The sequence below is a fragment of the Loxodonta africana genome, chromosome 20 (genome assembly GCF_030014295.1).
Source record: "Loxodonta africana isolate mLoxAfr1 chromosome 20, mLoxAfr1.hap2, whole genome shotgun sequence".
NCBI classification, from domain to species: Eukaryota; Metazoa; Chordata; class Mammalia; order Proboscidea; family Elephantidae; genus Loxodonta; species Loxodonta africana.
Window position 1 is genome coordinate 5,052,708 of NC_087361.1, and position 24,395 is coordinate 5,077,102.

General features: G+C 39.5%; 1 protein-coding gene across 13 annotated transcripts in view; it reads right to left on the minus strand.

Annotated features, from left to right (window-relative positions):
• The window catches only part of BBX (BBX high mobility group box domain containing), a 294,480-nt gene that overhangs the window by 169,913 nt on the left and 100,172 nt on the right, over positions 1 to 24,395 (minus strand). For 12 of the 13 annotated variants that reach the window (XM_064273026.1, XM_064273019.1, XM_064273023.1 and 9 more), the window contains exons 3-4: positions 12,028 to 12,101; positions 3,368 to 3,472 (exon numbers count right to left, since the gene is read on the minus strand). In XM_064273026.1, the coding sequence (XP_064129096.1) occupies positions 3,368 to 3,388 (21 nt within the window). In that variant the 5' untranslated portion in view covers positions 3,389 to 3,472; positions 12,028 to 12,101. The remainder of the gene's footprint in view (positions 1 to 3,367; positions 3,473 to 12,027; positions 12,102 to 24,395) is intronic. The other variant, XM_064273018.1, reaches the window with a different exon arrangement.

A 24,395-nucleotide genomic window follows, 5' to 3' on the forward strand; every position in this document is an offset into this window, starting at 1 on the left:
AGCTCAAAAAAAGGTGACCCATTTAAATGTGTCTTCCAGAGTGACACCTTTTTGTAAGTTTCTGCCTAACCATATTAATCTTCAGGAAGAGATAGTGAGCATTACGCAGCTGACAATCTGGGGGCAAGAATATTTATAAACATAAGGAAGTGAAGTTTCTATAATTTCTCGGCAGCACACTATGAACGTGAATGTGTGAAATATTTTATTACAATGGCAATAATCAGTGAAAAACTCTAGGACTGTGAGGATTAAGTAAAAACTTAAAGACATGACTAGAACACCATTTATTATTAACAAGATACATCATTGCAGCCTTATTAGGTTTACCTTACATTCTCTAAAAAGTGAAACTTCACATGACTAATAAAGGCAGCACCCATCATTTTAGCAGGAACAACTACACTTTCAAACCTGAAAACTTTATCATTCACGTAAGTGTTCACTTACAAATCAAATGAAAGATGAACTGTATGTGTCAGGCCTTTAAATGGGAGGAAAACATTGTTATAGCAAAAGGTGTAATATTTAAGGATAAACAGTGGCTGCAGATTTCATAATTTTCTCTACGGACTGTTTCTATAATACACCTATTTGATGACTTGGTAACTAGCAGTGCTGAACACACAGTAGCTATTCCAAATTATACTGAGGGCATGGACTGAGTTTCACGTACGTGATCCTCTGGGTAGTGCCTGGAAGGATGGATGGATGGCTGGATGGACAGATATGAATATATACTACTCTGCACATGGATACACCTCAGTTCTGTAGGTTTTACTGCCTATCGTGTGTCAATTCTTCATTGTAATTGGCTAAGCTGAAAACGCTTACGATGTTGCTCAACACACAGAGTCTCCAATCGAGGGTAGCTCTTCACCGCGTCTTTTCAGAAGCTAAGTTCCTCCACACCGCTGACTAGCTCTCTCAAGAAACGTGTCCAAGGTAAGCGCCTAAGATAACGTTCAGTCACTTGAAACATTTCCTTATGTGGGACACTTCTCCACAAGGAGACACCTGAGAATGAACAGTCTTATAATAAATATTAAGGCACGCTAAAATAATTACATAATTTCTCTCTTCTTTAAGAACAATGATACAACCACAACAGAGGCAGAACAACTGCAAATAAAATTAAATAAGGTTATAAAAGCCAACATAAAACCAGAACGCAATATTCTTGCCTATCCTCCTCGTACATCAATTTGACGTTATACAGAAATATCCTAGAAATAACTTTCCAGAATAAAACACATAAAAATTTACTGTAGTCAACCTTTCTGGTACCTATTAGTTAAATCTAGGTATCATATGGCATTTCTTAAAGCCAAGCATGAACCAATCTGCCTACCGTAAATCACACAGTGTCACGTGTGCCCCGCGAACAGGACTGCAGCTCAAGTTGTTACAGAAGCACTTGGTAGTAGCCTAACGAGTCTTAACAAACCCTCGCTGATTCAGTGTACACTACGAATGAGCCACCAAATACCCAGAAGTTTTTTGCTGCTCATTTCAAGTTCTCAGGCTTGCTAACATTTATTGATTCTGGGGACTAACTGCAAATTTAGGCAGAAAGTCACTTTTTATTTTTAGAGAACACTGCTCTCCCTGCACTCAGTCTGGGAAAAATAATTACCTCTATATAGACCATGGATACTTATTAAACAATGAGTTTCACAGAATATAGGATAAATGAAATGTGAGCTCTGTAATACTAATTCACCAAACGTTTTTGAGTAACTTCTAGCGTCAGACAGTTTCTAGGTGTTAGGGACACGGCGATGAACAAAACAGACGTTCTAACATAAATTTAAACCCCTTGGCTTCCTGAAGAGGCTACATGAAAAGAACTCCACATACACACTTATACGTACTTGTATATCTATATATCCAGAGTATTCAGTAAATATGATGCATATTTTACACCAAACAAAAATTCTATGAGAGAAATGTTACAACCAATTTCCTTTCTATTAGATCAATTTATTTTCCTGGGAAAACATACTTTCTCTGCACTAAAGATCAGAGAAATACAGGCTTCAGTATAATAATACTTGATTTATCCATCACATCTCGAGAGCAGCACTAATGTATGGAGAATGAAGTCAAACCTGAACGTATTTATATGTACTGTTCTTAACTAGTAAGTTTCACAACCAACTGACTGATCCTACAGTTGAAATAATTTTCATTACGTGTAAGGTGTTTGAGTTTTTCAGTAAATTACTTTTTGGAGAGATGGAAACCAAAAGTGCACGAAAGAGTTAAAATATCTTTCAACTAATGAAATTGCTGTCCATAAAACCGGATGATCACTGCTCAACAGTTCATCATTTAGTATATAAACACACAAGGTGAGCTAATAAATTTTAAAAAAATCAATTCAAAATTATTTTTACCCAAAGCTGTTTAAGTCTCAAAAAGTAAAAGTGCTTAAGTCTCAAAGGCATCTTTCCTTCTGGTTATATTTTCTGTTTTACAGAAACTTCAAATCTCTGGAAACTCAAATTATTCTAGTGACTGAGAACACACACATGCACAGACACACACACACACAAAATGTCCAAAGGTAAAACCAGGAGAGTTAATTTGAGCTTACTTCAGCAACCGACAAGTAAACATACTCTTCAATCATCATTAATCCCAAGTGTCCAGCAGCTGATTAACCTAATAGAAAAAGTGTATTACTGTGTAGGAGACGAAGTAGCACACAGATACTCAGTGGGTTACACTTAGACTAGTACCTGAGAAATCCAGGCAACCATTATCTAACTAAGGAGCCGACATCAGAGAAAAGGAAGAAGAAGAAACGAAGTCAGGGAGGGAGAGCAGTAAATGGTAGAGCTACTAGATTGAAGACTCACGGACTCACTGGCATTATTTCAAATACACATTCTTTTCTTTCTGTTTACCAGAATCTTAGGTATATGCCATTCCTTCTGTGAATTCTCAACTGACTTCACAAAGTAAAAGAATATTGTCTTGAAAAACGTGAACTGGCTTGATAGATTACAGTAAACAGAAACAGATATAACCCAAAAGATTGCCTTGTCCCTCAATGTTATTTTCAAATATATTTTACTCCTAGATAACAACGAATACACGTGGAAGTCAACTTTTACAATGACATAATTCCTTCACTTGCAGGACTCTCATTTTCATGCATGGTGACTTCAAAGTGAAGAAAATATGAACTCCATAATTTCAAATGTCTCCCACCCCAAAGGCTGGGCAAGATTTTTTAGAATCACAGAAGGCTATAATAAACCAGATTTTTTTTAATTTGTAGGTTAAATAACCATAGGAAGTATGTATTTTTTAACTCTTCACTTTTAAGTTCTCTCAGGCTCTAGTAAAGAACAATTACCTTTAAGCATGAAGTGTTCATATTTTGAGGCAGCTTTACTCTACCAACAGTCCAGCTGATGAGTCACTCAGGGTTACACAGATGCTCCACTTACAAAGAGAACAGCTTGAAAACATTTGAAGAATAATTCACCAAAAATTAAAAATTTTAGGTACATGTGTTATTTCATATTAAACACATGAAACTCTGTCACTTTAAAAACAGCAAAGGGCTTTGAACCATGAAAGATATTACTATGTTATGCTGATTCTGAGAGTTCAAGGTGAAAAGGTCAAGAGAGAAGTTCTCTAAGGAGACTAAATTAGTTAAATCTCCATTGGCAAATAATAACATAACTTAAAAATCTTGAAATAGAAATGCCATTTTTTTTTAAACCAAACAGCATTTGCTCTACACAGTGAAAAAAATATCAGCGGCACCATTTCCTGTTTTTGTCCCTCAAGATTACATGAAATTTTAAAACAAATCTTTGCAGAATCCAAAACATCGAAATATTACAAAGCATCTTCTCAGACCACAAGGCAATGAAGCTAGAAATCAATAACAGAAAAACTAGGGAAAAGAAATCAAATACTTGGAAAATGAACAATACCCTCCTGAAAAAAGACTGGGTTATAGAAGACATCAAGGAGGGAATAAGGAAATTCTTAGAAAGCAACGAGAATGAAAATACTTCCTATCAAAACCTCTGGGACACAGCAAAAGCAGTGCTCAGAGGCCAATTTATATCGATAAATGCACACATACAAAAAGAAGAAAGAGACAAAATCAGAGAACTGTCCCGACAACTTGAGCAAATAGAAAGTGAGCAACAAAAGAATCCATCAGGCACCCGAAGAAAACAAATAATAAAAATTAGAGCTGAACTAAATGAATTAGAGAACAGAAAAACAATTGAAAGAATTAACAAAGCCAAAAGCTGGTTCTTTGAAAAAATTAACAAAATTGATAAACCATTGGCTAGACTGACTAAAGAAAAACAGGAAAGGAAACAAATAACCCGAATAAGAAACGAGAAGGACCACATCACAACAGAACCAAATGAAATCAAAAGAATCATATCAGATTACTACATAAAATTGTACTCTAACAAATTTGAAAACCTAGAAGAAATGGATAAATTCTTGGAACAACACTACTTACCTAAACTAACACATACAGAAGTAGAACAACTAAATAGACCCATAACAAAAAAAGAGATTGAAATGGTAATCAAAAAACTCCCAACAAAAAAAAGTCCTGGCCCAGATGGCTTCACTGCAGAGTTCTACCAAACCTTCAGAGAAGACTTAACACCATTACTATTGAAGGTATTTCAAAGTATAGAAAAAGACGGAATACTACCCAACTCATTCTATGAAGCCACCATCTCCCTGATACCAAAACCAGGTAAAGACATTACAAAAAAAGAAAATTTTAGACCTATATCCCTCATGAACATAGATGCAAAAATCCTTAATAAAATTCTAGCCAATAGAATCCAACAACACATCAAAAAAATAATTCACCCTGATCAAGTGGGATTTATACCAGGTATGCAAGGCTGGTTTAATATCAGAAAAACCATTAATGTAATCCATCACATAAATAAAACAAAAGACAAAAACCACATGATCTTATCAATTGATGCAGAAAAGGCATTTGACAAAGTCCAACACCCATTTATGATAAAAACTCTCACCAAAATAGGAATTGAAGGAAAATTCCTCAACATAATAAAGGGCATATATGCAAAGCCAACGGCCAATATCACTCTAAATGGAGAGAACCTGAAAGCATTTCCCTTGAGACCGGGAACCAGACAAGGATGCCCTTTATCACCGCTCTTATTCAACATCGTACTTGAAGTCCTAGCCAGGGCAATTAGGCTAGACAAAGAAATAAAGGGTATTCAGATTGGTAAGGAGGAAGTAAAGCTATCACTATTTGCAGATGACATGATCGTATACATGGAAAACCCTAAGAAATCCTCCAGAAAACTACTGAAACTAATAGAAGAGTTTGGAAGAGTCTCAGGATATAAAATAAACATACAAAAATCACTTGGATTCCTCTACATCAACAAAAAGAACACCGAAGAGGAAATAACCAAATCAATACCATTCACAGTAGCCCCCAAGAAGATAAAATACTTAGGAATAAATCTTACCAAGGAAGTAAAAGACCTATACAAAGAAAACTATAAAACTCTGCTACAAGAAATTCAAAAGGACACGCTTAAATGGAAAAACATACCCTGCTCATGGATAGGAAGACTCAACATAGTAAAAATGTCTGTTCTACCAAAAGCCATTTATACATACAACGCACTTCCAATCCAAATACCAATGTCATACTTTAAGGGAATAGAGAAACAAATCACTAATTTCATATGGAAAGGAAAGAATCCCCGGATAAGCAAAACATTACTGAAAAAGAAGAAGAAAGTGGGAGGCCTCACCCTACCTGATTTCAGAACCTATTATATAGCTACAGTAGTCAAAACAGCCTGGTACTGGTACAACAACAGGCACATAGACCAATGGAACAGAATTGAGAATCCAGATATAAATCCATCCACGTATGAGCAGCTGATATTTGACAAAGGACCAGTGTCAGTCAATTGGGGAAATAATAGTCTTTTTAACAAATGGTGCTGGCATACCTGGATATCCATTTGCAAAAGAATGAAACAGGACCCATACCTCACACCATGCACAAAAACTAACTCCAAGTGGATCAAAGACCTAAACATAAAGACTAAAACGATAAAAATCTTGGAAGAAAAAATAGGATCTACCCTAGGAGCCCTAATACAGGGCATAAACAGAATACAAAACATTACCAAAAATGATGAAGAGAAACCCGATAACTGGGAGCTCCTAAAAATCAAACACCTATGCTCATCTAAAGACTTCACCAAAAGAGTAAAAAGACCACCTACAGACTGGGAAAGAATATTCAGCTATGACATCTCAGACCAGCGCCTGATCTCTAAAATCTACATGATTCTGTCAAAACTCAACCACAAAAAGACAAACAACCCAATCAAGAAGTGGGCAAAGGATATGAACAAACATTTCACTAAAGAAGATATTCAGGCAGCCAACAGATACATGAGAAAATGCTCTCGATCATTAGTCATTAGAGAAATGCAAATTAAAACTACGATGAGATTCCATCTGACACCAACTAGACTGGCATTAATTCAAAAATCACAAAATAATAAATGTTGGAGAGGCTGCGGAGAGACTGGAACTCTCATACACTGCTGGTGGGATTGTAAAATGGTACAACCACTGTGGAAATCCATCTGGCGTTATCTTAAACAGTTAGAAATAGAACTACCATACAAACCAGAAATCCCACTCCTCGGAATATACCCTAAAAATACAAGACCCTTCACACAAACAGATATATGCACACCCATGTTTATTGCAGCTCTGTTTACAATAGCAAAAAGCTGGAAGCAACCAAGATGTCCATCAACGGACGAATGGGTAAATAAATTGTGGTATATTCACACAATGGAATACTACGCATCGATAAAGAACAGTGACGAATCTCTGAAACATTTCATAACATGGAGGAATCTGGAAGGCATTATGCTGAGCGAAATGAGTCAGTTGCAAAAGGACAAATATTGTATAAGACCACTATTATAAGATCTTGAGGAATAGAAAAAACGGAAAAGAACACATACTTTTGTGGTTACAAAGGGGGGAGGGAGGGAGGGAGGGAGGGAGAGGGCTTTTTATTGATCAATCTGTAGATGGGAACTGCTTTGGGTGAAGGGAAAGACAACACTCAAAACAAGGAAGGTCAGCCTAATTGGACAGGATTAAAAGTAAAGAGGTTTCCGAGATAAAATGAAAGCTTCAAAGGATAGCGAAGCAGGGGCTGGGGTCTGGGGAACTTGGTTTGAGAGGACTTCTAAATCAATGGGCAAAACAATTCTATTATGAAAACACTCTGCATCCCACTTTGAATTGTGGCACCTGGGGTCCTAAATGCCAACAAGCAGCCATCTAAAATACATTAATTGGTCTCAACCCACCGGGAGCAAAGGCAAAGGAAGAACACCAAGGTCACACGACAACTAAGAACCCAAGAGACAGAAAGGGCCACTTGAACCAGAGACCTACAATATCCTGAGACCAGAAGAACAAGTTGGTGCCCGGCCACAATCGATGTCTGCCCTGTCAGGGAGCACAAGAGACAACTCCTGAGGGAGCAGGAGACCAATGGGATACAGACCCCAAATTCTCATTAAAAGACCACACCTAATGGTATGATTGCGACTAGAGGAATCCCAGAGACAATGCTCCCCAGAACTTCTGATGGCACAGGACAGGAACCAACCCCGAAGACAAATCATCAGGCATGAAAAGGACTGGTCAGTGGGGGGGAGAGAGATACTGATGAAGAGCGAGCTAATTAAATCAGGTGGACACGGGAGAGTGTGTTGGCAACTCATGACTGGAGGGGGGATGGGAAGATAGAGAGAGATGGAAGAAGGTAAAATTGGCACGAAACGAGAGACTGTAAGGGCTGACTCAATAGGGGGAGAGCAAGTGGGAGAAGGGAGTAAGATGTATGTAAACCTACATGTGACAGACTGATTGGAATGGTAAATGTTCACTTGAAGCTTAATAAAAATTTAAAAAAAAAAAAAAAAAAGATTACATGAAATTTGATTTGAGCCTTGATCCTAACCCTATCAATATTCAGAGTGAAGGTCATATATTCACTCTTGTCAGCCACTCTGTCCTTAAGGCTTCTACATTCTCAGCGGCAAGGAGTAAATTATTAGATCAGAGGGTGGCTAACGTTTCTACAGGATTCATCCTTTCAGTGATAAGGGTAACGAAGAATGTACAGGTTCTTACACATTCTTCAGGACAATTAAAAAATTCTTGGTATGATGTATTCATATATAAATAAGTAAACATGTACAGACCCACATACACTGTGAGATGCATTATCAGTGGTATTTTACAGGACAGCCAAGTTCCTTGACCTTTGAGCACACTTTTTTTTTTTTTTTAACTACCATTACTTAAGTGCCATCCTATGTGGTAGGTATTTATCAGGCACTTGACATAACTACCTCATTTAATTCTTACAGCCCTTCAGGGTAGAGATTATCTGCATAGTAAGATGGGAAAACAAAAGTTTCAGAGAGATTAAATAATCACCGAAATTCTTTTGATTAAGAAGTGTCAGAATTAGGATTTACACCTGCTACTCTCGTTCCAAAACCCAGGCTTTGCTACACTCTCTTGCCTCCTAGCCTCCTTTATATTAAAAAAAAAAAAAAAAAGCCTCAGATGTCTAAGCATGCGCCTTTCCCTCAATTCTTAAGACGCTATAAGCTACCAAAGCATCAGTTATGTACTTGATCTCTAAATCATCTTAATACATAATGGTCTGGTTGCAATGTTTTAGAATACCTTCAGGGTTAATCAAATCAGTCTCTGCTGGAGTTCCATGGGTCTAGCGTTTTTCCAGGAGGCTGAGAAAAAGGTAATGGGAAGTCACTGTGTAGTGAATATACCTGAGGTGGAGTACCACAGAAAAACTGCTGGGCTATAATTGCTAAAACTCCCCACCGTGTCTGCATTCTTCTCTCTAGAATAATTCTTGAAATTTTACGTAAGTAGACAAAGGCAACTGGCTACCATTATGTGGTAAAATTATTATTATATTACTACTGGAAAAAGCAAAATATCGATTTTCTCATTCTCTTCCCTTATCTAATTAGGTATTTGTCAAAGCTCTGTAACCTATTATACATAGGTAAGAAACTGGTATGAGTATCATTTCCCTTCTCTGATTGTGTATGCACGCTGCTGAGTCCAGTCTGTAGTAATTTTAATTCATTTTAAAACTACTTATAAAACGATGACGTAAGCCCATTATACAATACTAGAAACCCTTACTGCATGGTGGAAAAAGTTCTAACGTTTGATACCTTTAAGAAACTCTGGAACCACATCAACTTCTCATTCTTTAAAGCTTGTCACAGATAAGGTTTCATGGCTCACTGTGTTCCATGCAACCACAACAAAAGGATTCACAATCACATAATTTTAGAAAATCTTGGTGAAACAATTCATTTACTATGGACTTTAGTTTTCATTCAGTACAGTCTGGGTTAAACAATTCGTTTAAACACAGGACTTCTTAGGCTCTTTAATATACTAGTGGACTCTGTCTGTCTAGAAGAGCAACGGACGGTACGATGCAGGTTATATTCTGGTTAACACAGACACTGCCCCCCGCCATGAAGCCTTTCCCTGCCCCACCTTCAAAGGTCACTCCTAACAACAACTGTCTTTCTCTACTCCATGACACAGGAACTGGCCATGTGACATGTGAGTGGAAGTGACACGTGCTACTCCCAAGCAGCTGCTTTGAGAGCCCTGGACCCCCCATCACGCTCTTTTCCTTCTGCCACAAGCTTGTACATCCCAGAGGGGCTGCTCCTTCGGTTTTGGTCCAGAAACAAAGAAGACATGGAACAGAGTGGTAGCACACTCAAAAGGGACATGATCAGAGTAAGAAAGGAACTTTTACTATTAAAAACCACTAAGGTTTAAGGAACCTTTTGATACTGAAATGTACCTTTGCCTAAGCTGACAAGCATAGCATGTCTTCCTGATTTATTTGATCCTGGCATCCATTTGTCGAGCAACATCTTCCAGGATTTATTTCTTAAATTACCCCTGGTTTTGCATGGCATCTTTTTATTTCTTAGTTAATACTATATTTAAGATAAGCATATATTTTATATACTTAAGGCAGAAGCATACAGTCTTAGTCAACATCAATTAAGCTTTTATCAGCAATTTGAATTTTTGTCAATTTATGCCTAGTTAAGATAAAAATACACTTTATTGTAATAATTTAACATTCAAAAATCATAGATAGATGGCTCCTTAGTCAAGACTGCCCTACTAAAGATGCTTCATGGGTTAGGTTTCTGAACAGGTCACACAAAATATCCAACTGCACTTTCAAGAACTTGGTAAATTTAATATATTGTCACAATTTTTTTTTTTTTTTTTTATTACGCTCTAAGTGAAAGTTCACAAATCAAGTCAGTCTCTCATACAAAAATCTATATACACCTTGTTAGGAAACTCCTAGTTGCTCTCCACCTAATGAGACAGCACACTCCTTCCCTCCACTCTCTACGTCCATGTCCATTCAGTCAGCTTCTGTCCCTCCCTGCCTTCTCATCTCCCCTCCAGACAGGAGATGCCAACATAGTCTCACATGTCTACTTGATCCAAGAAGCTCATTCCTCACCAGTATCATTTTCTATCTTATAGTCCAGTCCAATGCCTGTCTGAAGAGTTGGCTTTGAGAATGGTTCCTGTCTTGGGCTAAAAGAAGGTCTAGGGACCATGACCTCCAGGGTCCTTCTAGTCTCAGTCACACCATTAAGTCTGGTCTTTTTATGAGAATTTGAGGTCTGCATCCTACTGCTCTCCTGCTCCCTCAGGGATTCTGTGCTGTGTTCCCTTGTCAGGGCAGTCATCGGTAAGTTTAATTTTCTTTAAGCCTCATCATACTCAAATTCTCTTTTGGATTAGCAATTGAGAATTTATTTGAAATCTCAGTATACTAATTTTTGAATATTCCATAGTCTGTTCTGCTGACCTAGCAACGGTCAGTCATATGCACGCTAAAAGAGGAAGGCAGGCAGATATTCTAGACAGGTTTAATGAGCTAACAAATAAAATATTCTAAAAGCAAAGATTTAAGATTACTTTTCAATTAATCAGAAAGTTAAAGAATAAGATCACGTCCTAAAAATTACAACTAATCAGTATTAACTAGATTTGCTCACTTTCCCTGACATCAAGTTCCTCAGCCCTACGAATCATCGGTTCACCATAAAGTGTCCAACATCAACAAGGCAATCACACGTTTAATTTTCAGACTATGAAAACTCTACACATTTAAATAATCATTATTAAAACTAATTTTAAAACACTATAGCTGTATTTTACAAGTTTAAAATGTTTTCCCCCCTAAAGCAAGAGCTTTAAAAATAAGATAACTTACGTACAGGAGGACAAAGTTATACTATCTTTGAGTTTCAAAATTTGACAAAATTTGCCACATGTATTTATTTTTAAATCTCATTTTTTCTTGGGTGGTTTTCCTATTTAAAATAGTTTCACGGATGCAGGAAATTTTAGCTACACAATGGCCTCTATTATTTTTAATAGGTAAGAAAAACTCCATACTGCCTTGACATGACTCACTTTTTCAGTCACAGTAGTACAAAATGCAGGTTCTGGAGAAGAGGCCAGTTTAATACTTATTTAGGTATGTAGCCTCTAGATATTCACAACTTGAATAAATTAACTTTCAATAATAACACTCTATTGTGCAGAAACAAATCAGTAATTTCAAAACAGTTAATCAAGAAAAATCACGATTTTAGAGGGAAGTTTAACTTACTTGATGGAGATTAAAATGTCACTTTAAAGAAATAAAATTGACAAGAAAAAATTTAAACGTAATTGTCACACTTTCTGGATCAATATGGAAAGTGAATTCATCAGATGGGAAAGAGCTGAGGTGGACTCTGATAGCACATAGTTCTTAACCGCGTCACTGCTTCCAGGGAAGTCAGTCAGGTGCCCCTTAGGTGCTGCTCTTACCAGTCAGCTCAAGGCTTTCCATTGTGATTTCAACAGAACATCAGAACTTCCAGCTTCTGTGACGTTGCAGGATTCTGTGAAAGACCCATAGCAAAGCAGTTAAAATGGTGAGCCACGAAGGCCTTTCAAGCAAAGCTGACACTTACCGTCATTTAGCAAAATAATCCCGAAACAAAATGAATTAATAGTCAAACGATCAAAATCAGGCAAACTATTAAATGTCTCTAAGAGAAAGTGTTTACGCTCAACTTTAACAAAAACAAGTCACTAAAATTATTCAACAGGAATTTTGAGATTAATGTTACTGAGACAAAATGATAAATCCCTCGGAAAAACGTGGGATTAAATAAAGAACAGATTACCCAATAAGCAAGGTACACATGGGCTTACTTGGGCTTACTTAACTAATCTGAAGTGTACAATTTCACCTGTTTTTTCCCCCACTACAGATTTTTTTTTTTTTTTAGTAAATAAACACAATTAAGTCTGTGGGTACTGTGCATATGTATGTAGTCCATGTGTACCTTGTTTACTGGTTAATCTGCCCCTGGGTTAAACTGACATCATGACTAAATTCAAGTTATTCTGAATGGGACTGGTCCAACCTAGGAGCCCTGGTGGCACAGTGGTTAAGAGCTCAGCTGCTAACCAAAAGTACAAATCCACCAGCCACTCCTTGGAAATGTGAAGAAGCAGTTCTACTCTGTCCTATAGGGTCACTATGAGTCTGAATCGACTCCATAGCAATGGGTTTTTTTTTTTTTTTTTGAGCCCAACCCAACTAGATAAGCTTTGACTCAGACATTAATCTCCTAAATTTATTTTTTAGATGTTTTAAAAGATTGTGGGTGAAGCAAGACAGCTAAAAACGGAGGCAGTGAGAGGCACTGCAACCAATTAGTTTCTAGCTACAAAGGGTTATGTACATTTACCAAACCCATTGCCATAGAGTCCATTCCAGCTCTTAGTGACCCTACAGGACAGAGCAGAACTGCCCCATAGGGTTTCCAAGGAGTGGCTGGTGGATTCCAACTGCTGACCTCTTAACCACTATGCCGCCAGGGTTTCCTACGTAAATATAGGAAAATCATAAAAAACTCCTTCCCATTAAGACAATTCCAGCTCACAGCAACCCTACACGACAGAGCAGAACTGCTGCAAAGGGTTTTCGAGACCGTAATCCTTACAGAAGCAGACTTCCACATCTTTCTCCTGCCAAGTGGCTTTTAGGTTCGAACCACCAACCTTTCCATTAGCAGCCAAACTACTTAACCACTGCGACACCAGGGCTCCTTGTAAATATAGGCCAGAAGATCAAAATCAGCAGATGGAGTACATAAATCAAATGCAACATTCTACGTTAACAGCACTACACATCTAGACATATACCTAAATTGTCATTTTTAAGAATTAAAACTTGTCGTTTTCATAGTTTCCATGTGAGACGCATTCATTTAGTTTCTAGGAAGCTGTACTGGGAATACTGAGCTCACACTCAACTAAGAGACAATTTCCTGCCGCCTGCAGATTATTAACTGTGCTATTTCTTAAGTTACAGCACACCCTAAAAATCCGATATCACTTTGTGGCTTATGGCTTTATCAATACTATTAGTTATTTTATGGCTTGGCTGAAGGGCTCCCCCCTCCGCCATCAGCCACTATGATATGGAAGAACTGCCTCTCACACATTAAATATCAAAAATGTGTAGTGACTCATCTAAGCAATCCTATCTGGAATTAGATGATTCAGTTGTCACCCAGTATTTTTAAAGAAAACAATAGCTGGAAACAATGCATAAAGTGTTAAATGGTCTCATGTGGTTTCCAAAAGATACTACTCATTTGTCCATATTTTTTAAAACAAGGCAATGGATGAAAGAGTAAATCCAGATCTTTTAAGCAATCTACAAAACACAACATAGGAATACTTTCCAGTGAAATGCCTGTTTCTACCACACTTCAGGAAGGGAGAGCACAGGTCCAAAAACTGACGAAATACATGGTATTTTAAGCCTGTTCTTAACCATCATGAAACAGGCAACTAACATTATTGTTGTTTTAGGAAAATCACAGATACTGAATATCTCATATATGTGCATACTTTTTCTTCACACAAATTCATAAAAGCATACAAGACCATTAAAATAAATATTGTAAAATAAATGAGTAAAAACTGTGAATAAATATAAATAACTGTCAAGTAAGTAAACTGATATAAACAAAAGATAAATACGATTTATACTGCAAAATTGTGAGTGCAGTCCACCATTAATTTTGACAATATAGGTTTGATCATTATTTTGGTTTTAAGGTTTGTTTATCCTTTAGTTTAAGAAGTCAGCACAGGCTACCTGAGAAATAAACATGTTAATATATCCTATGTGCAGAACTTCTTTTAGGAGCTCAAAAATAAACTCAGTAATCTTCAGGTGCCCTTACAAATTTATCTGTTTCCATAATTACATATATATATCCATATATTTGTTGTTGTCATTGTCAGGTGCTGTCGACTCAGACCAGATTCACAGCGACCCCATGTACAACAGAACGAAACCCTGCCTGGTCCTGCATCATCCTCCCTGTCATTGCTGTGCTTGGGCTCATTGTTGCAGCCACTGTGTCCATCCATCTCACTGAGGGTCTTCCTCTTTTTCACTGACCCTCTACCAAGCATGATGTCCTTCTCCAGGGACTGGGCCCCCCTAATAACATGTCCAGAGTACGTAAGACGAAGTTTCACCATCCTTGCTTCTAAGGAGCATTCTGGCTGTACTTCTAAGACAGATTTGTTTGTTCTTCTGGCAGTCCATGATTTATTCAACATTCTCTTCCAAAACCATAATTCAAAAGTATCAATTCTTCTTTTGAGCTCCTTATTCATAGTTCAGCTTTCACATGCATATGAGGTGACTGAAAATACCATGGCTTGGGTCAGGCACACCTTGTCCTCAAAGTGACATCTTTACCCTTGAACACTTTAAAGAGGTCTTTTGCAGCAGATTTGCCAAATGCAACATGTCGTTTGATTTCCTAACTGCTGCTCCCATGGGCGTTGATTGTGGATTCGTGTAAAATGAAATCCTTGACAACTTCAATTGTGTATATATATATACACATACATACCATAACTATACCTTATTTTCATTACTGTTTAATAATTTGAGATTTTTTTAAAATAATTTATCACCTGTGATGCAACTACCTATGGATAAAGCAAAGAGTTGGCTATGTTGTGGCCAATAGGGGTTTTAAAACTCTTAGGATAACAGAAAAATCATGATAACGAAGAAATAGGCTTAACTGGCTAGGAGAGCGAATCAGCCAGCAGAAGAGGGGTCCATTTTAAGGCTGATGATCCCGCCTGAGACAGGCCCTTCAAGTCCTCTGACAGCTGAACTTAAGAGACTCCAGCTTTTATCTGGCTGGTACAAATACCCACATGAGTAGCTTCAGAAAAGTCATTCCAGCATAAGCTGTTCTGCATTTAAACTATATGAGCTTCACAAAGTGTTCGGATTTGAGGGAAATGGGTGGCTGTGTGTTGTGTCAGAAGGGCAGGCTGGCAGGCAGGGGGAAATGCTTCAAGTATGAACACACCGCAGCTGAGCAGTGACTTGGAGGTACCCTTAGACCAAGGCTGGGCAGACAGTCATGTGAGCCACCCACACCTATTTGTGCTCTCTGGGCCCCAACCTCATTCTCATCCAACAGGACCTTGGATTTCTGATTCGCCATGATTGAGATCCCACTGCCTCATTAAGAACCTTCCTTCCCCTTTCCAAGGCCTCTGCTCCCCACCCATGACAGTACCACCCCCAGGGGATGCGTACCAAGCCAGGCCTGACCCGGCACAGCCCAGGATTTCCTCTGAAAAACCTCATCAGGGCAGGTAAGACAGCCACCTACTAAACATCTATTATGTGCCTCTTACCACAAATGGGGTATCTGACTTGGCAACTGAAGGCTCTATCTTAAAGATCTTGGCCTAAGCAATCATTGAAATATCGTGAAGCAACTGGCTTTCTGGCACAGCTCACACATTGCCCCTTGGGGTGCTGTGTTTTGAAAAGCCTATTATTATCCTAAAAAAGGTGAGGTGCCCCTTCTTACAATGAGGCTGACTCCCAATTAGTGCTAATGCCCAGGACAGCATTCAGAGGCACATGACAGCAAGGTTCCCTTTTGTGCCCACACTGGGTGTTTGCACCCTGATGCCACCACTGCCTAGTCACTGCAGAAGGGACTCCAAGGTAACCACGGGGCCCACTTACATGGAAGAATGTTTAATCCCCACGAATGACTGCTTTTCTGATGCTTTCATCAGTTCTCTGGGTAATGGATTAAGCTTTAACTAACTCATTTTCATACATACCCCTAATTCAATCAAGCTCAATACAAGTCATTTCTGGACTGCAATTATTTGCTAAGGAACAATTACATTCAAATGAAAAAAAAATTCTGGGCATGATACAATACATGGTACAGATGCCTCTCCGTTTAGGGAGCAAGAACAACAACAACAACCACCAAACAGCCAGAAAAGGAAGCCGATTTTTCCTCCTCTTCCTGAAAATAGAATACTCATGCTTTTACACCTGAACAAAACAAAATGGTGAGCCTGAGAAAGCATATTTTTAAGCTATTATTTTAAATTATGTTATGTTTTTGAAAGATGCTTCATTTCCAACCTAAGAGTCAGCACGACCTCTGAGAGCCAAAACAGGCCCAGGACACAAACTAAAAGTCCTAATATCCTCTTATCCACTAAATATTCCCCTAGCTTCCTCCATTTTCCCAACAACATCCACCTATCACTGAATCTTCCACCAGCTTCCTCCATTTTCCTAACAAATATGTATTCCAACTTGCACTTTACAATGCGTTTTTCCTAGGATTTTTTTTCCATTTTAAACCTACCTCCTATCCTTCACGCGAACACAATTTGTGTCTTTTTCTCTTTTATATGTTAAACACCAAGCCCACTGCTGTCTGGTCAATTCCAACTCACAGCGACCCTGCAGGACAGAGGAGAACTGCCCCATAGGGCTTCCGGGGCTGTAATCTTTACGGAAGCAGACTGCCACAGCTCTCTTCTGCAGAGCCGCCGGTAGGTTTCGAACTGCGGAACTTTCCGTTAGCAGCCAAGTGTTATAAAAAAAATCTATATATAATATACTACAAGTTTATATATGAACTTAAACACAAACTCCAAGCCATTATTTCAGTGTAATATATCATGTTTGTAGGAAAAAAAATAAATAACTTGTTGATTTAACCAAAGCCGCCTCCGCCCTGAGTGTGTACAAGGCTTTTCCCCTACTCCACACTCCTTTAACCTCAAGCGTCAGGCACAACATAAAGCGCAATCGTACGGAAGGTGCTGCCGTCACACCAGCTGTTACAGTTCTGGCCAGTGAATTCCAGGCCGCGGGTCACCGGGGTCCACCACAGACTGAAGGACACTGATCGTAGCAACGATAAGCTAACAGTCTGACCTCCACTTAAATCATTCGCTGAAATAAAGTATCTTCGTAGAGACAAAGTGCAGAACAGAAGGACACGCACACTCACATTTTAAACAAACTAAAGATACTGACAATAAGAATAAAGACAACACTTACTAAACCACTCACTTGTCTTTTATAGTTGAAGCCTAAACCAAAGCTACTTCACAGGCATTTCTGGCCAGGCGCCAATCTCAAACTGAAGTTACATGTGTCAGCTAAACCGAGAACGAAAATCTCTTAAAAGAAAAGACAAATCTGAAGTACGTATCCCTGATTTCTCTCCCATACCCTGACATTTCCTCATGCCTTTCAGTTAAGAAACCTTAAATATAGTAATAAAGGCAAAATGCATCTTAGAGGTCCCCGGACACCAAATGGCAAGCGAAAGCAACTACTAAGTGATTTCATATCCGTCCACCTGTTTGGACTCCCCAGTAAGGCGACAGAAAACATGAGCAGACAGAAAATCGAACATTACTTCTCTAGTATTCCTTCCTCAACATGGACCTCTGAGATCAAGACGAGTGATGTAGAAATTTCCTTCCCTTCAGTACTCAGTGTCACACCGATTATACAATGATGTCTGGTGGCACAATGGTTAAACACTCGAATGCTAACAGAAAAGCTGGAGTTAGAGCTCACCCAGTGACTCTGCAGGAGACAGACCTGTTGATCTACTTCCATAAAGATTACAGCCAAGAAAACTCTGAGGCAGGTCTACTCTGTCACATGGAAACCCTGGTGGCAGTTCAAATCCACCAGGCGCTCCTTGGAAACCGTATGGGGTCGTTCTACTCTGTCCTATAGGATCACCATGAGTCAGAATCGACTCCACGGCAGCGGTTTGGTTCTTTTTTTTTTTACTCTGTGACATGGTATCACTATGAGTTGGAATCAACTCAAGGGCACGCAACAATAATATATACCTACCTATATGCCAAGAGAAGAGAGATACAGACCTTTTACTGTTCGAGGGATTATTAAGGACCGACTATTTTTTTTTTATGTATTAACACTACAAGCGGTGTTATAACAGATGATCTGGCTGGGTAATCATACACATACAAAAAAGCGGCATAATAATAGAGGGTTATACATAATAAGTGTCAAAACGGTACACACATCGTTTTTAAAAAGCTGGAATAACCAACGGGACCTTTATGCAGCAGATGAGTAAAGCCGTCACTGTAAGGGCGGGTGGCGATTCAGGAGGCAGAGAGACAGGATGGGGGAGTGTGCTACAGACCCTGAGAGACGATGAGCAAAGGGTCAGTATCTGGGAACACGTACGATGTGCTGTAAGGGACAGAGGGCAGGTTTAATTAACGAGCACGGTTCACACAGAAAACGTGGGACATGAAATGAGAAAAGAACGCGGTTGGACTCTCTTCTCTTCACAGCCTCATAAATAGCAGAGTGAAGCTGTGGTTGTTTTTAGCTGCCTTCAAGACAGCCTCCAATCTATGGGGCCCCAGGGTCCGATCCAACATGGCCCAACCCTGTTGGACCATAGGGTCTCCATTGGCTGACTTTCTTTTTCCCCCGAAGTAGATCTCCAGGCCTTTCTCCAGGCTGTTTCAGTCTGGAAGCTCTGCTGGCATCTGCTCGGCATCGCGGCAACACCAAAGCGCGTGCTGTGACGGAGGACTGGCAGCTGCGCTGGACATGCGTTGGTCAGGAATCAAATCTGGGTCTCCACGTGCAAGGCGAGAATTCGGCCACTGAACCACCACTGCCCCCTAGAGTAGGGTGAGCAGACTGCTGTCACGGAAAGCTGACTGTCCATACACGGTGACCCTACATCCACTGCTCGACCAGACTGACTACTGTGGAATCAATTCTGATTCACAGCCACCCTGCAGGACAGAGCAGAAATGCCCCACAGGGTCTCCTAGGCTGTACTCTTTAGGGAAGCAGGCCACCACATCTCTCTCCCACAGAGCGGCTGGTAGGTTTGAAGCACCAACTTTTCAGTTAGTAGCCGAGAGCTTAACCACTGCACCACCAGCATCCAATGCTTAAAACCCTACAATTGTGGACTAATTCCCAAAGGCCTCTCTGAGTCTCCGTTCCTCATCCACAAAATGGGATAACAATCTCTGCCTCTGAAGGTTGCTTTAAGAATTACTAGAAGATATTATAAATACAAAGCACCTGACATACAGTGAGCGCTCAATAAATGTCAGTGACCTTTCTTACCCGAGTTCAAAGCTGCGTGTTAGGAAAGCCTTTTAGTACAGTTACATGCAGAACACACTGAATTTTGCCTCCAACATTCCTGGCATTCCAATGTCGAGGGAACTGTCACTTTCCCAAAGGGTGTCTCACTGTGCATTTTAATTTCGGTGGTTTTAACGTATGTTTAATTCTGACAATCTGAGCAACCACTTTTTATTACTACCAATTTCTAGGTACATTAGCTGATTTGATAATGTGGATATTTTATTACAGTGATCATTTGCTGTACGCTTGTTGCTTCAAGAACTATGGTGGAGCCCTGAATTTCTGCAGTTTCCGTAAGTAGGGGGAAATGAGTAAGCATTAGTCCAGTCAGAGGGCCTGGCAGGGAGGCACTAAATGCCTCCTTATACTTCCATGAACTCTATAAATGTGCCTTTGACCTTCTCAGGCAGGGGAAATTATACATTTAAGGCAAAAGGAGTTTCACTTCCAGGAAGGGTATAAAAGCATGCTCGCCAGCAGCTACCACAGTCAGAAATGACAGGGAACCCCCAGTTACTTCAGGAAGGTTCATTAGCTCAATCAAACCGCTGAGCACTGAGCTGGAAAAGAAGGGTTAGGATAATCCCAGGCGTGTGGTCTACCCCTTAGAAAAAAGACTGGGTCAATTCAAGGAAACCCTCACCTATATACCTTCAGGATTAGCCCTAACCCTGTAGGGAAGGGTTTGCAAACAAAATTCCCCGGAGAAACCTCAGGACTGCCTTGTCCTTTGAGGTAAGTAGGAGTTCCCTTGGCTACTTTCACACAGCAGTAATTCGCAATATACAGAATATCATATTCTTACTAAATTTAGTCCAAAGACATTTGATAAAAGGAAGTCAGTAATCAGCAGTTTACATTATTGTAAATGGGAAGTACTCATTCTGAGAAGGAAAGGACACTGGTCTTTCTCTTTTTTCCTTTATTAGGTTGTATAAAGACAATTTAAAGAAACTCATAAATTTATAAATGTAATTTAAAATTTAATGATGTTATTACAAAGTACATTTGTATTAAAGTCATATTGTCATTTAAAAACAAAACAAAACTGTACTATCCATAAGGAGTCCCTGCTCCTTTCAGGGGTGCCTAATGTATCTCTAGGGACTAGTTCAGCAGCTGAAAGACGCTTGTTCCAGGCATGTTAATTTCAAGAATATTCCTGGTACAAAGATACAAAGGAGTCTGTTCAAAAGTGACCCACAGTAAGTGTTAAGAGTCTCCCTTTTGAAGTTATTTACTCACAAAGCAATTCTTCCCCTAACAAATAGCACCACACAGCAGTTAGCTATTTGAAAACAGAAAGCTGCAGGACACTTCTCATAGGGGGAAAAAACAAGAAGTCCAAGGGTGACATTGCCACAGTTGAAAACAAGTACATGAGATGCAGAAAGGTGAAGTGACTGCACAAAAGGAATTCAGCTGGTGTGTGACCACGCTCGGACAATGCACCAGGTCTCCACAGCGCTTTTCCCATTACCCCACACTGCTGTCCTTGTAAGATCTGCTGTTATTCCAAGTTAGCCATTCCATGAAATCGCAGAATCATGGAATGTTGGCCACCGATGAAAGTCAGAAGCTGATCAGTTCAAGCCCCTCAACAACACAGCAAGCTGGAGGCAGAACGAGGCTAGAACCTGGGCTCCTGCTGCAGGCTGGTACATTTGCCAGTATAACCACAGGGCTCTTCTGGGAGAGCATCAACCAGTCTGTCGTCCATAAGACAGCAAGAGGCTCCAAACCGGATTACATTAGATACCTATTCTTCCTGTGGATCCCCACAGCAGCAAAGTTCAGATGGAAAAAGATCATAAAAAGTCCTCACTTTTTACTCTCTGCATTCAGTGACTGAATTCAGACTAGAAAGGGGAAATATTCTAGAGCCAAGAAACATTCTCCGACTTAATTTCAGAATGTTTCTTGGCTCTAGAACACTTCCCCCTTTCTAATCTGAAGACAGAGAAAGACGCCTTTTAGCTGTAGAAGTCAGCACGTAAAATATTTCTTTGTGTTTCTAAATATTCTTAGAAATACTTCAGAATGAAAAATTAATGCCCATTTACTTCATTCTAGCAATATTAAAAAAACATATTGACTAGAGATGACAAACCAATGCCAGTTGAGAGTATATGAGCAGTATCTCTCCCTTAAATGCTCACCCCCATAAACACTTAGTGCCAATGCGAATCACACCTTCCATTAAAACTAAACACACGCCCTGAGATAACAACCTCCAAGACGCTCCCCACTGGTAACGAACCCTCAACAAACGCCCCTGCCTTAGTCACGGCTGTCCCACGGCGGTCAGTATTTAAAGAGGTATAGAGTGTCTAGTTCAAATGAAGCCTCGTTTTAGCTGTACAATGTTCTTTCACTTAAAAAAAAAAAACAGAAAAATCAACGGCAATGTTCTCCGAGTATTCCCCAGGAGACAAAGGCTGACCCTTTGTGACACCTCCAGTCAGAGATGCCCAGAGCCCACTGTTACACGATGGCACAGAGTACAAGATGGTGAAGGGCACCTGGAGACACCATAAGAGCCCTGGTTCTCAGTACTGCTGGCAAGTATTTGGAAATTTTAACTTGTTATAATCAACAAAATCAGATTTTGTACCTTTCAAGTTAAAAAGGAAACTCATTACAGAAGCCTCAGTCAAATGCAGAAATACCCAGCCACAAAAATGTATTTTTGGGGGCTTTTTTGGCTATATTGGTTTTTCTCAATAGACATGTATGTTCTTGCTTGCCCAGCACACATTCTCCCGTGTTCTGGTTAAAGCACCTTGACTGTTGGGAAAATACTCCTTCCTGCTCACAGCCTACGTGCCTTGAGTGGCCGTGAGCTTCACGGACAGAATCATCACTCAGGCTTGGCCAGTCAGCTCGTTCCATCTCCCGAGAGAGTGGGATGGGCTGATGAACGGGACAGTGGGACGGGCTGATGAACGGGAATGAAACCTACACTGGGGCGCAGTGCACAAAGTCAGGAACAGGTATGTTGTATTTTATTATCATCAGTCCCTAAAGTGACAGAAAAGAAAATAATTTGTATTTTTCATTGTAATAAGGGGAAAAGAACATAAAAAGTATGGGACCATGTCCAAACTTCTTGAAAATAAATGAAATGGAGTACTAATTTATTTTACTCTCTTTCAAATCCTAATTACAACAAATTCATTCCAAATTTTTGGCACACCACAGCATTCAATAAGTCACGAACGATGTTTAGATTTTACATCTTTACTCCTGTAATACCAATTTCTCCTCCATTTATATTTCCTATGAAGAGAAGTTTTAAGTTTCAACACAAACACTGAAAAACTGGCAAATGTGACTTTGATTTCTAAAACTAGTTCTAAAAGCATTTCCAATGTCTTGAATTTGCTGGCATTGTTATCTGTACTGAAGTTAAGACTAGTCGCCATTGGCTTGATTCTGACTCGTGGGGACTCCATGTATGTTAAAGTAGAACTGCGCTCCCTACAGTTTTGAATGGCTGATTTTTTTTTGGAAGTAGATTGCCAGGCCTTTCTTCTGAGGCACCTCTGAGTGACCTTGAACTTCCAACCCTTCAATTTGCTGCCAAGAATGTTAACCATTTGTGCCACTTAAGTGGATAACCAAACCAAACCCATTGCTGTTGCCTTGATTCTGACTCATAGCAACCCTATTAAAACAGAGTAGAACTGCCCCACAGAGTTTCCTTAACCACTATGCCACCAGGGTTTCCAAACCAAACCAAACCCGTTGCTGTTGAGTCGATTCTGACTCATGGTGACCCTAGAGCACAGAGTAGAACTGCCCTAGAGTCTCCAAGGAGCGCCTGGTGGATTCGAACTGCCCTCCTTTTTGTTAGCGGTCATAGCTCTTAACCACTATGTCTCCAGGGTTTCCAATCCAAAAAACCAAACCTGTTACCACTGAGTTGATTCCGACTAATAGTGACCCTACAGGACACTATTACAACCCTATATACAACCGCCCCATAGGGTTTCCAAGGAGCAGCTGGTGGATTCCAACTGCTGACCTTTTGGTTAGCAGCCATATCTCTTAACCACTACACCACCAGGGTTTCTGGTCTTAAGTGGATAGTGACACACAAATTATTTTCCATGCAAAGATACCCCAGAAATTATTTTTTTCCTTAGATTTAGGAGAAAGAGAAAAACTATGAATAATTGAGAATAAAGTACTCTACTCAGGTGAGAGTTACCATACCTCTGGTAAAACTATAACCAAATATTGAATAATTAAAACTAGATATAACAATGTGTTTACGTATGTATATCCACATACAACCAAATACCCAGACTGCAAAGCGCTGAGCTCCCTGACCGCTCCGATTCCACACAAACAACGCCTGCTACGATTTAAAAGCAACAACACAAGTACTTGCTTCTTAATTCAGACTCAAGATGAATAAAAAGAAATGAGTATCACTTAAATGTAAATTCATACCTAAGATTTATTTCCAAACACTGGCCATATCAACAAGGCTTTTACAGTGTTCTAGAACTGTCCAAGCTTGCTTTGACAATACAACTAAAACTGAACTTTGGTTATTCTGCTCTGGGGTGAACAGTAACAGGAAGAATAACAATTCACCTTGGCCTAACTCAGTCATGCGGTTCACAGG